Here is a 12,627-nt window from a genome sequence, read left to right as displayed (position 1 = left end):
CTGGTTTGGTAGTGATGAACTCCTTTAGTTTTTTCTTATCTGCACAGCTCTTTATCTGACCTTCAATTCTGAATGATAGCTTTGCTGGGTAGAGTAATCTTGGTTGTAGGTTCTTGCAAGTCATCACTTTGAATATTCCTTGCTACTCCCTTCTGGCCTGCATAGTTTCTGTTGAGAAATCAGCTGACAGTCGTATGGGTACTCCCTTGTATAGGTAACTAACCTTTTTCTCTTGCTGCTTTTAAGATTATCTCTTTGTCTTTTGCCCTTGGCATTTTAATTATGATGTGTCTTGGTGTGGGCCTCTTTTGATTCCTCTTGTTTGGGGTTCTCTGCAGTTTCTGGACTTGTAAGTCTATTTCTTTCACCAAGTAGGGGAAGTTTTATGTCATTATTTCTTCAAATAGGTTAATGAGAAGAAAGAGAAAGAGAAAGAAACATAGGTACAGAGTTAAAATGGCAATAAATAAGTACCTATCAAACAATAACCTTAAATGTAAAAGGGTTAAATGCTCCAGTCAAAAGACCTAGGATAACTGAATGGATTCAAATATGTGACCCACTTATGTGCTATCTACAAGAGACCCAACTCAGAACAAAAGACTCACACAGGATGAGAGTGAAGGGATTGAAAAAAAGCTTCAATGCAAATAGAAACAAAAAAAAGCCCAGATGAGGCCCAGCTGTGAAGGAATGCAGGCTGCTGCTGCAGGGCCTTAGGCCTTCTTTTAGAAGCTTTGGAGCTCTCTGACCCAACTGCAGTTTGTTAGGTTTTAGGTTGCAAAATGACAGGCCATTCATATGCAAAATCTGCGCACAGCTTGGGTGGGGTTGTAAATTGGGTGGGGCAGGGTCTCAGGGAGTCACTGGGGCAGAGCAAAGAGCAATGGCTGCCAGTCAGCCCTGCCCCAGGAAGTCCCCGGGTCTCTGTGTCCCGCAACCCTGTGCAGGAACAGTGATTGCTGCAAGCACCTCTGAGAGAAAGTGGCCCTTGCATTCCGGCCCGATGTCAGATAGTCCAGTTTCTCCCCGTATGAGTCTGGGTCCCCAGAGTCTCACCTGGTACTGGACTTCAGAGCAATCGGGAGCTTGTGTCTCCCTCCCGATTGAAAAAAACAACAGTGCACCCAGTTGCCAGCCCATTTCGCACGCGCCTTCGTACCTATGCACTTCCGCATCTCCACACCTCTTACCAGTCTCAATGCGCCTTTTTCTTGCCTTCTAGTTGTAGAACTTCCGCTCAATCAGCTTTCCCGTGGTTCTTGATGATATTTGTTTTGTCTTTTACTTGGAGTTTTGATGTGGTTGTGAGAGGCAGCAATTACAGGTGCTTACCTATGCTGCCATCTTGGTTGTCCTCCAAAAAATAACTTTTTTATACCTCCACATGTCCAAGTTTAATGGCGCAACAGCTGACAGCTTATAGTGAAATGGAGTATAATTGAGTCTTAACATTGTTTGCGGGTAGTTTTTATCGTGCGCTAACAGGTGGCGCGGGCCATTTTTGCTAATTTTTTGCGCAAATGGCAAAGTTCAGTAAAATTACAATAACTTTAGTTTACGTATTTATATGTTACCTGCATTCTACCGCTAGTCTACAAAAAACGTATTAATACGTGTCCCGCGCTCTACTACACTGGTAGAACGTATAAATACGTTTCCCACATACAATGTGTTAAAAACGTAATTTGTTTATTGTTTTCATGACAAAATTGGCAAATGAACTTGATTATAATTTCTGTTTGTGATGAAATGTATTTTAGGAATAACAAATCCTGACGTTTTTTATTAGCGGTATATTCTTTTAATAGAATCTTAGGCAATCTTATAAGCTGTGTTCTCTATATACGTTAAAGGCAATACTTTCAAAATCTGCATTCAATAAAATAAATTTCTAGAAATTACTAGTTTAATGCTGGTTACTTTTGACATATGGAAATATTCATATAATTATTTTGGTTACTTGTCTGAATATTTCTCATTAGGTGAATTTAGAAAAAGTCACATGCTTCATAAGTATATCATTATTTTAGTACTACTGTGACATTGTTTTTAGCTTTTCCTAGTAACTGAAGTCTGACTTTTTTTCTTAAATAGAATTCTCCCAGCTCTTGGTTACATCAACCCACCCCTGTGACCTCAGCAGATGGTATTGGATTACTTAGTCACATTCCTGTCAGACCTTCCAGTGCAGAGCCTCATCGGCCTCTTAAAATTACAACACATTCCAGTCCACCATTGGCAAAAAGTTTAGTAGACCATCATAAAGAGTAAGTTCACCAATGCTTAAAACTTACAAATGCCTTGTCTTTTATCATTTTTTTAATTCATTTTCTAAGCAAGTTATTTTAAGTTAATCTCTTAAAACTGGGATTTGAATAAGTACTATTCTTTCAGTTTTGATACACTCTATAATTTACTTGATAATTTTAGAATACATGGAAAATCGTGTTTCACTTGTATAATAGAACTAGATGCACAAAATTCGCGCAAGAGTAGGCCTTTCTTCCCTCCAGGACCCGGGCTTCCCTCGCAGCCCTGTCTTCATCGGCAAGGTCATCTGATCTAATTAGCATATTATGCTTTTATTATTATAGACTAGAGGCCTGGTGCACAAAAATTTGTGCACGCCGGGGAGTCCCTCGGCCCGGCCTGTGCCCTCTCACAGTCTGGGACCCCTGAGGGGATGACCACCTGCTAGCTTAGACCCACTCCCCGGGCGATTGTGCCTAAGCTGGCAGTCAGACATTTCTCTGGCAACCCAGGATTCCTCGGGGTATGTCCACTTGCCAGCGGGGAGCAGGCCTAAGCTGCAGTCAGACATCCTTAGCGCTGCTGAGGAGGCAGGAGAGGTTCACACACCACCTCTGTACTGGCAGCCGTCAGCCTGGCTTGTGGCTGAGCAGAGTTCCCCCCCTGTGGGAGCACACTGACCACCAGAGTGGGGCTCCTGCATTGAGCATCTGCCCCCTGATGGTCAGTGTGTGTCATCGTGACCAGTCATTCCCAGTGGTTCTGCTGTTAGGATCAATTTGCATATTACCCTTTTATTATATAGGATAGGGGGCTGGTAGCAGGCTGGCCACAACCCCCAGCCACCCACGCTCCCAGTGGAGGCGTGCTGGAAGCAGGTATCTGGGAGTTATTTGTCTTCTATAATTGAAACTTTTTTGCCAATGAGCAGAGGCCACAGCTGGCTCAGGGCAGGTGGGAAGCTTGGCTTCCTCCATCGCCCAGGCAACCAAGCCTCCTGCTTGCTCCAGTTCTGTGGCTGCCAGCCGCCATCTTGGTTGGGTTAATTTGCATATAGTCGCTCTGATGGACTGGTGGGCGTGGCTTGGGCATAGCAGAGGGGCGGGCAATTTGCATGTTTCTCTTTTATTAGGGTAGATTATATTGCATAGAAGCTATCGTTATATCATACAAGAAAAAGTGGTTACAGAAACCTTTGTTTATTTTTAAGATAATTTTTTACTTTTCCATTATAGTTGATGTGTGCACTATTAGTTTCAGATCGCACACCCCCAACCCAGTGATTAGACATTTATACGATTTATGAAATGATCACCCCAATAAAACTAGTACCTATCTGACACCATGTCGTTGTGTATTTTCTTTACAGAGAATTGGAGAGGAAAGCTTTCATTGAACCATTACGTTCTATTACATCTACATCAGCAAAAAATGACCTGGAGCTAACCAGGTCACAGACTGGAAAAGATGGTCACTTGCATAGACATTTTGTGGATCCTGTGATGAATCCATTACAGAGACCACCCCAGGAGACTGGAGAGAGACTAAACAAATATAAGGAGGAACACCGCCGAATTCTTCAAGAAAGTATTGATGTTGCTCCATTTACAACTAAAATCAAGGGGCTTGAGGGTGAGAGAGAGAATTATTCCAGAGTAGCATCGTCATCTTCTAGCCCTAAAAGCCATGTCATCAAACAAGACAAAGATATGGAATGCTCAGTATCAGATCTTTATAAAATGAAGCACTCAGTGCCTCAGAGTTTGCCCCAAAGTAACTATTTCACTACATTGTCTAATAGTGTGGTAAATGAACCACCAAGGTCATACCCATCCAAAGAAGTTTCAAATATTTACACTGAAAAACAGAATAATACCCTTGTAGCCGCCACTAATCCTCAAACTCTAACTTCATTTATATCATCTCTTTCAAAGCCACCACCTTTGATTAAACACCAACCGGAAACTGAAGGTTTAGTAGGCAAAATACCAGAACACCTTTCCCATCAAATTGCTTCTCATTCAGTAACAACCTTCAGAAATGATTGTAGAAGTCCTACCCATTTGACAGTTTCTTCTACAAATACACTTCGGAGTATGCCTGCTTTACATAGAGCACCAGTATTTCATCCACCAATTCATCACAGCCTGGATAGAAAGGAAAGCAGCTATAGTAGCCTTTCCCCTCCAACTTTAACTCCAGTGATGCCTGTAAATGCTGGTGGGAAAGTTCAAGAATCACAAAAGCCTCCAACTCTAATTCCTGAGCCAAAAGAATCTCAGGCAAATTTTAAGAGTTCTTCTGAACAGAGTTTGACAGAAATGTGGAAATCTAATAATAACCCCAGCAAAGAGAAAGCTGAATGGCATGTAGAGAAAAGCAGCGGAAAGTCACAAGCTGCTATGGCATCTGTCATTGTACGTCCACCTTCCAGTACAAAACTTGACAGTGTGCCAGCAATGCAGTTAACATCCAAAGATCGAGTTAGCGAAAGATCTTCAGCTGAGGCAAATCAAACAGATTGTCTCAAACCAGCAGAAGCTGGAGAAATTGGAAGAATAATTTTGCCAAGTGTGAATTCAGACAGTGCTCACATAAAATCTGCAAAAAACTTTCAGGCAGCCTCACAGGGCAGTGTTCCCAGTTCAGTTGTGTCTGCTGTAAATACAATGTGTAACACCAAAATGGATATATTCACATCTGCTGCCACTACCACCAGTGTTTCCAGCTGGAGTGGTTCCGGAATAATCTACTCTTTATCAAATACCATTTTGCCCTCTAAATCCTCAGACTGCACCTCTTCAAAAAGTGTCAGTCATACAGTGGCTCACACACAGGAATGCAAGGTCAGCACCACAGCTCCAGTTACACCAGCCAGTAGTAAAACAGGAAGTGCTGTTCAGCCCAGCTCTGGGTTCTCAGGCACAACTGATTTTATTCACTTAAAAAAGCACAAGGCAGCATTGGCAGCAGCTCAATATAAAAGTAGTAATGCTAGTGAGACTGAGCCTAATGCTGTGAAAACTCAGACATCTTCAGCCTCCCTTGTCTTGGATACCACTGTAGTCTGTAATACAATAAACAAAGCAAACTCTGTAGGAAATGGGCAAGCATCCCAGACAAATCAACCAAACTACCATACTAAACTTAAAAAAGCCTGGCTTACTAGACATTCAGAAGAAGATAAAAATACTAGTAAAACAGAAAATTCAGGGAATTCTGTTTCAGAAATTATTAAGCCATGTTCTGTTAATTTAATAGCCTCTACATCTAATGATATACAAAATAGTGTAGATAGTAAGATCATAGTTGATAAATACGTAAAAGATGATAAAGTCAATAGGAGAAAAGCCAAAAGAACTTATGAATCTGGTTCTGAAAGTGGAGACTCAGATGAAAGTGAAAGCAAGTCAGAACAAAGGACTAAAAGGCAACCTAAGCCAACTTATAAAAAGAAGCAAAATGATTTGCAGAAAAGAAAAGGTGAAATAGAGGAAGATTTAAAACCCAATGGGGTTCTCAGCAGGAGTGCCAAAGAAAAAAGTAAATTGAAGTTGCAGAGCAATAGTAGTGGTAAGTAAATTTATTTTTCTAACATCTCAGATAAAATATGCTGTATGTTCTTGGAATAATTGTGTGGTTTTCTAAAGACTAGTGAGCTTAAAAGCATCTTTTGACTTTATTTGTATGGTATTATGTATGTGCTCACTGAGCTCATTTCTACATTTCATAAGTATTCTATAAGAGGAAATGAGAGAAGATGTATCTCTCCGTTTTGAAGAGCCTTCTAGAAATATGTTTTACCTAGCACTTATACTGACAAAAAATTAATGTGTAATCTAGCAGTTACTCAGTATTTTGAACATTTCTAAAAACTGTCAAAATGTATTTATAGCTGCCACATCAGAAGTGGATTTCAAATATTAAGTATTTACCTATAACAAGATACACATAGTTGAAAAAGAAATCCTATTTACATATATTTTAAGTCACATTTTAAAAAAGATATTTTTATTGATTTCAGAGAGGGAGAGGGAGAGCAAGATAGAAACCTCAATGATGAGAGAAAATCATTGATTAGCTGCCTCCTGCACACCCAACACTGGGGATCCAGCCTGCAACCCAGGCATGTCTCCTGATCAGGAAGTGAAATGTGACCTTTTGGTTCATAAGTCAATGCTTAACCACTGAACCACGTTGGCTGGGCTAAGTCACATATTTAGAAGAGAATTCAGAGTACTGTGGATGTGGCCTCTTAACACTTCTCTCACTGATGACAAAATTAAAAATGTACTGAAATTATCTTCTATTTAATAATGCTCCTCATTCAAGCAGTTCTTAACAATGGGTAAAAGTTAAAAGTGGGGTGTGAGGGTCATTATGGTTTTCTGTATTCAAGAAGAACATGCATAATAAGTAAAAATTCCAAAGCTGGTGTTTGTTTCATTTGTGGCTACAACAGCAAAATAAGTGATACTAATAATATTCACTATAAAGTGTTTCTATATGTTTTTACTCTCATAATAGTTTTTCTCAGTTTGCTTATTTATATTTTGGTATGTTGCACAATGCAGAAAGCACTTAATAGTCTCACTGTATTCTTGTATTAACCCACATACAGTATATGAAATATCTGTGACAATGTGGACATTCAAGAAGTTCTTTTCACAAGCATTTGGATGCTCGAAGGCTCTTATTTGGGTCTTTTCACTGAATGAGGTTTTCCCACATGCCTGAGTGGAAATCAGAGGCAAAGTGAAGGAGAGAAAAACAGGAGAATGGAATCATAGAAAAGGAAGGACAGTCGGAAAGAGAGAGAAGAAAGGAAAATTAGCTCAATTAGAGACAGAGAGGCTGAGAGACTGAAATGCAAATATAGTCAGAAAAAAGAAAGATAGGGAAATAGATAACACAGAATACTTGCCATTTGAGTATTGGATTGTATAGTATTGCTTTTTCTTTCTCCTGTGTTCTAGTTAATTCCCCCAATTAATTCTTAAGAGGCTTAGTGTGATCAATATTGTTTCTCTTCCTTCATATAACATTTACTTTGGTGTTAGGTAGTCAAATACTTAAATTAAACATACAAAAAACAAAAATAGGAACCTTCCAGGTTTTAACACATAGAAAACTCTTAATGAAATTAAATTTATAAAATTAACTCTTAATGAAGTACATATTCTGGTTTTATTTTGAGATTGAATGTACTTGTTTCCCATGTAAGAATTCTAAGACAAAGGCTGGACTCAGCATTATCTCCACCTCAACTTGTTATGCTTAGTGAAATCTCCCCCACTTAGTATTAGAGAGGCTATGTTAAGTCCCATTTATTCCCAAGTCCAAAATAAAATGCATGACTGTTAAATGCCATCTTTTAATTATGGGCAGAGTTGATTTGCTATTATTCTGGGCTATCTAAAACAGTTCTCTAAATTGGGAATTTATAAGTCTAATTTCTCAACCTGAGTAGATAATGTACCTTTAAACACAACCATTTTATGAACTGAAATTGCCAATCAAATTTAAATATATCTAAGTCCTGTGATGCACAAAATCAGTGGCTTAAGTATAATCAAAATTATAATACAAAAAACTGTTCTTATGACCTGGATCTTTGTGTCTTTACTATCTAAGTTGTTCAAAAAAGTATGATTATCCATACTCTGAACTGTTCCATTACTTGGAATGTAAAAGCATATTGGGCCCTGGCTGATGTGGCTAAGAGGTTAGATTGTTAGCCTGCACGCCTAAGGGTCGAGGGTTTGAGCTCTCCTGGTCAGGGCATGTTAGGGGAGACAACAGATCAATGTGTCTCTCTGGTATGGATGTTTCTTTCTCTCTCTCTCTCTCTCTGCCTCTCTCTCCCTCCTTCCCACTCTCTCTAAAAAGAAAAAAAATGGAAAAAATATCCTCTTTTTGTTGTTATGCAACAAAAAGAAAGCATATTGGTTAATAGTTATTTTCCAGTCAGAATAAAAGTAGATTGCACTTAGTTTATTCTAATGTAATAAGTGAAAAAAAAGTTAAATGATTGGAAGCAAGTGTACCAAATAAAAATGTATCAGCAGTGTAGCATTTCTGTTGTTTATTCTGACTTCTTAAAGCTCTGAATATTTTATTCAGGCCATAGGACAAATCTGTCTTATATACAGTGGAGGAAATAACAAACCTTTTATACAAGCCTTTGGAAAACATTTTATTCCATGAGTGGTATATGTGCACACACATGCATTTCTCTATCTAGTGGATTAAGTCAAATTGCTCCTTGCTCTAAATTAGAGATAGAAGAGAGGAGAACTTGTAAAGAATCTGGCATCAATCGTAGAAGTGCTCAATGACATGCTGATTTTAAATGTGCTGTCCTGGAGTTTAAACACAATACTTCCTATATTAAGATGTGTGGTCTTGCTTTGTACTGCCTACAGTAGAGGTTAACAGGTAAGCAGTAGTGGGAACTCAGGACAAGAGTTCTGCTACAGGTTTCTGCAAGAAGTATATAGTCTCAGAATAGTTGTACTGCCTCTGATTCACAAAATAGGCATGATTAGAAAGCATAAGGATAGGAAATCAAATTTATTTCTTTACTATGATAGAAATAGTAAACTATGTAAATCTCATTTCTGATGTATAGTTACATTATGCATATGGGCAGTAAAAGCACGTAAGAATCAGCAAATACTGCTTATCCCAACATAGGTTGCCTTTAAATTAATAGATTTGTAAAAATTTAATAGGCAAGTAGGCAGGCTTTAATTAGTATATAATATAATGTTTTGAGTTCTTCCTGCTCTACAGATAATTGATTACTTGAGCCAGTGTTTATTACAACAATTAGGTTAAGTTAATAAAAATGGTGGATCAGCAATATATAATATAATAAGGTTATATTTTTTCTGCAGTTTTATTTTTCTTTAGGGTTGTGGTACCCTTTTTTCTGTCATGATAAAAAAAGATAGCTAATTAATGTTGGCTTTTTTTTTTTTCCTTTCAATTCTTTTTCTACAAGATGCTGTTTCCACCAATACATTGATAACAAATGGAGGACCTTATAATAAGGGGAGAGCTATTAGGAAGAATAACTTAGTGCCTCTTCTCCTAAATATTGGTATTACAAAATCACCAGTTTCTTGACTTAATGAACCACACTTTTGAGAATCAGATTATTGCAAAAATTAAGTATGTTGTCCTGGCTGGTTTGGTTCAATGGTTAGAGCATCGACCTGTGGACTGAAGGGTCGTGGATTCAATTCCTGGTCAAGGACATGGACCTGGGGTGCAGGTTTCTCAGCATCGGTAGGGGCGCATGTGAGAAACAACCAACTGATATGTCCCTCACATGCCATGTCCCGCTCTCTCTCTCTCTCCTCCCCTCCTCACTCCCTTCTATTCTGTCTAAAAATCAATGGAAAAAATATCCTTGGATGAGGATTTTTTAAAAACACACAAAAACTTAAGTATGCTTGTTGTTCCTAAAAGTATTACTCCTTCTGTCCCATAATAGTAGCAAAAGAAAGTAAATATAGAACACAACATTTATTATCAAAAAACTAGATTAAACAATAAACTAAAAATAGTACTCCTAATTTTTATTTTGAGTGTTCAGATAGTTTCTGGATTTTTCAATAATCTCGTTACTGCATTTTAAACTTGTAGGTAGGATCCCTTGGCTGCAAAGCTTTGCTTTCCCTATATGCGTGAGCTTAAAATTATTGGAGCCATCATTGTTCATTGCTTCCAGCGTAACTTGTTGAAGTGACAGAAACGTATTATCCAGTATTTTGGGAGAAATATTATCAAAGGCTAATATGGTGCCTCTTCTGCTAAGAGGAATATGTCTAAGTTTTTCAAGTTTTTCTCCGCAGGGCACAGGCCGGGCTGAGCGACCTCCCTCCCCCCCGAGTGCACAGATTTTTGTGCACCAGGCCTCTAATTCGTAATAATTAGATTAACCTAAAAATTGAAAGATGTGTCAAAACAAATGACAGATGTCATGAAACATTAATTTTGATTGAAGGCTTCGCAATTTTGCACTACAACATAACTTACAGCTGCATTCGCCAATAATTCCCATTTAAATATTCACTTGCTACTATTATTATGGGACAGAGGGAGTAACTTTTAGTCTTTATGTTCTTTCTGTGGATGTTAAAGGAGCTTCCTTCTACATATGCGAAATTTTTTGTGTATAAGTGCTGTATTTTTAGCTTTACAAATCAGCTAGAGAATTTACTCAGATCTACATTTAGAGTATACTGGCAGAAGAATTCATTTGGTTAGTAGAATACTAACAAAATAAATATAAAGTGTTGCTCTGGACTTTCTAGCTATTAAGAGTATAACTGTAATCTCTTTGCTTTTCTACAATCTTAATATGTTATCACAATTGTATAATTGACTTGAATCTTATCTCAAGGAGTATACCTTTCTAAAGTATCTTGCTAATACTTTCCTACTGGTTTTACAGCTGGCATCCCTCGTTCAGTATTAAAAGATTGGCGTAAAGTCAAGAAACTGAAGCAAACTGGGGAATCCTTTTTACAGGATGACTCCTGCTGTGAGATAGGGCCTAATTTGCAAAAGTGCCGAGAATGTAGACTTATTCGGAGTAAAAAAGAAGAAGAACCAACCCATTCACCAGTATTTTGTAGATTTTACTACTTTAGACGGTAAGTGAAAAAATATGTAATTGTGGGAAAGCACGTTTATTGGATATTGGAAATTATACATTCTGAGGATCCCATTTGGAGACAGGAGCCGCCTTGTTCCTGAAACATTGTAGAAGAACTAGAGGCCCGGTGCATAAAATTTGTACACTTCGGGGGGTGGGTCCCTCAGCCCCGCCTGCGCCCTCTCGCAGTCTGGGATCCCTCTCACAGTCCGGGGCTCTCGCAGTTCGGGAGCCCTCGCTCCTTACTGCCTACCTGCAGCAGAGGCAGGAGAGGCTCCCACCACCACCACCACCACCACTGCACTCACCAGCTGTGAGCCCAGCTCAGGGCTTCTGGCTGAGCGGCACTCCCCCTGGGGAACTCACTGACCACCAGGGGAAGCTCCTGTGATGAGCATCTGCCCCCTCGTGGTCAGTGCACGTCATAGCGACTGGGAGTTCAGTTGATTTGCATATTAGCCTTTTATTATATAGGATTATTATAGAGGATATTAAAACTTCTTTAGTACTGAATTTAACAATGGCTAATTATTGGACTAAATTCCTATTTACATTGCTATATGTATTCATGGCCTTTCTCTACTAAGATTTATTCTTCCCTAATGAGAAATGTTTAGTATTTTTTCTAGAAAGGGATAGGAAACAGCAGTTTGTGTGATATAAAGATTTTTTAAATATTTACTAGCTTATACTTTGGCCAAAACAATGTCGCATTTATATCTGTGCATTAGCCAACAATCAAAATAGTGTATAAATCTAGGTAAATAATGTAGATATTAAAGTCAGTGCGTTACTTTGGAATACCCGTACTTTTATCTTGTTAACCATATGTAGCTATAAAATTATAAGTTACAATATGACAGAAAGGAATTATTAGTATCATTTCACAAGTTTTGTAGTGTAAACATAAAACCAATTTACCAGGTGTACTGGTTAATAATGCGGATTTTTTCAATAGATGGAGTTACACATATGTTGATATGTATGCGATTTGATATGTATGCGATTTTGTTGTATTGAGAGCAAGCCTCAAAACTTCATATGTCAAATTTTCTGAAGGTGTTAACATCATAGGTATTTTTACACTTAAAAATGTCGAATTTTGTGCCAAAAAAAGCATTTACGGGAAGTTTTAATTCATTATTTTGAAGAAAAGTGCTGCTGAAAGTTATCATATACTTTGGGAAGCTTATGGTGAACATGCTCCATCTCAAGATACTTGTGAACACTGGTTTAAACGCTTTAAAAGTGATTTCGATTTGAAAGACGACATCAACTGAACAAAAGACAAATGGAAAACAAAGTCATAAGTAAAATGTTGCTTCAGCGGCACAAAAGAAAGTCTTTTGCATCGAATTGTGACTGGCGATGAAACGTGGATTTATTTTGAAAATCCCAAATGCACAAAATCATGGGTTGATCCAGGTCAACCATCAACATCAACTACAATGCCAAATCGCTTTGGAAAGCAGACAATGCTCTGCGTTTGGTGGGATCAGGAAGGTGTGGTGTATTATTAGCTTCTAAAACCAGGTGAAACCGTGAATACTGATCGCTACTGACAACAAATGCAGACAGTCCTCTGTACATCGTTTTGTGGTTACGTTGCCATCTCCCATCCTATATAATAAAAGGGTAATATGCAAATTGACCCTAACAGCAGAACCACTGGGAATGACTGGTCACTATGACACACACTGACCATC

The 12,627-nt window shown here is 38.4% G+C and overlaps 1 protein-coding gene across 7 annotated transcripts in view; it reads left to right on the top strand.

Moving 5' to 3' along the window:
• The window catches only part of JMJD1C (jumonji domain containing 1C), a 162,269-nt gene that overhangs the window by 120,858 nt on the left and 28,784 nt on the right, over window positions 1–12,627 (top strand). For all 7 annotated transcript variants that reach the window (XM_006759387.2, XM_015561092.1, XM_015561093.1 and 4 more), the window contains 3 exons: window positions 2,098–2,270; window positions 3,623–5,826; window positions 10,718–10,919. In XM_006759387.2, the coding sequence (XP_006759450.2) occupies window positions 2,098–2,270; window positions 3,623–5,826; window positions 10,718–10,919 (2,579 nt within the window). The remainder of the gene's footprint in view (window positions 1–2,097; window positions 2,271–3,622; window positions 5,827–10,717; window positions 10,920–12,627) is intronic.

The sequence above is a fragment of the Myotis davidii genome, unplaced genomic scaffold (assembly GCF_000327345.1).
Source record: "Myotis davidii unplaced genomic scaffold, ASM32734v1 scaffold655, whole genome shotgun sequence".
Taxonomy (NCBI): Eukaryota; Metazoa; Chordata; class Mammalia; order Chiroptera; family Vespertilionidae; genus Myotis; species Myotis davidii.
Note: the sequence above shows the minus strand (reverse complement) of the source record. Positions and strands in the feature narration are given on the sequence as shown.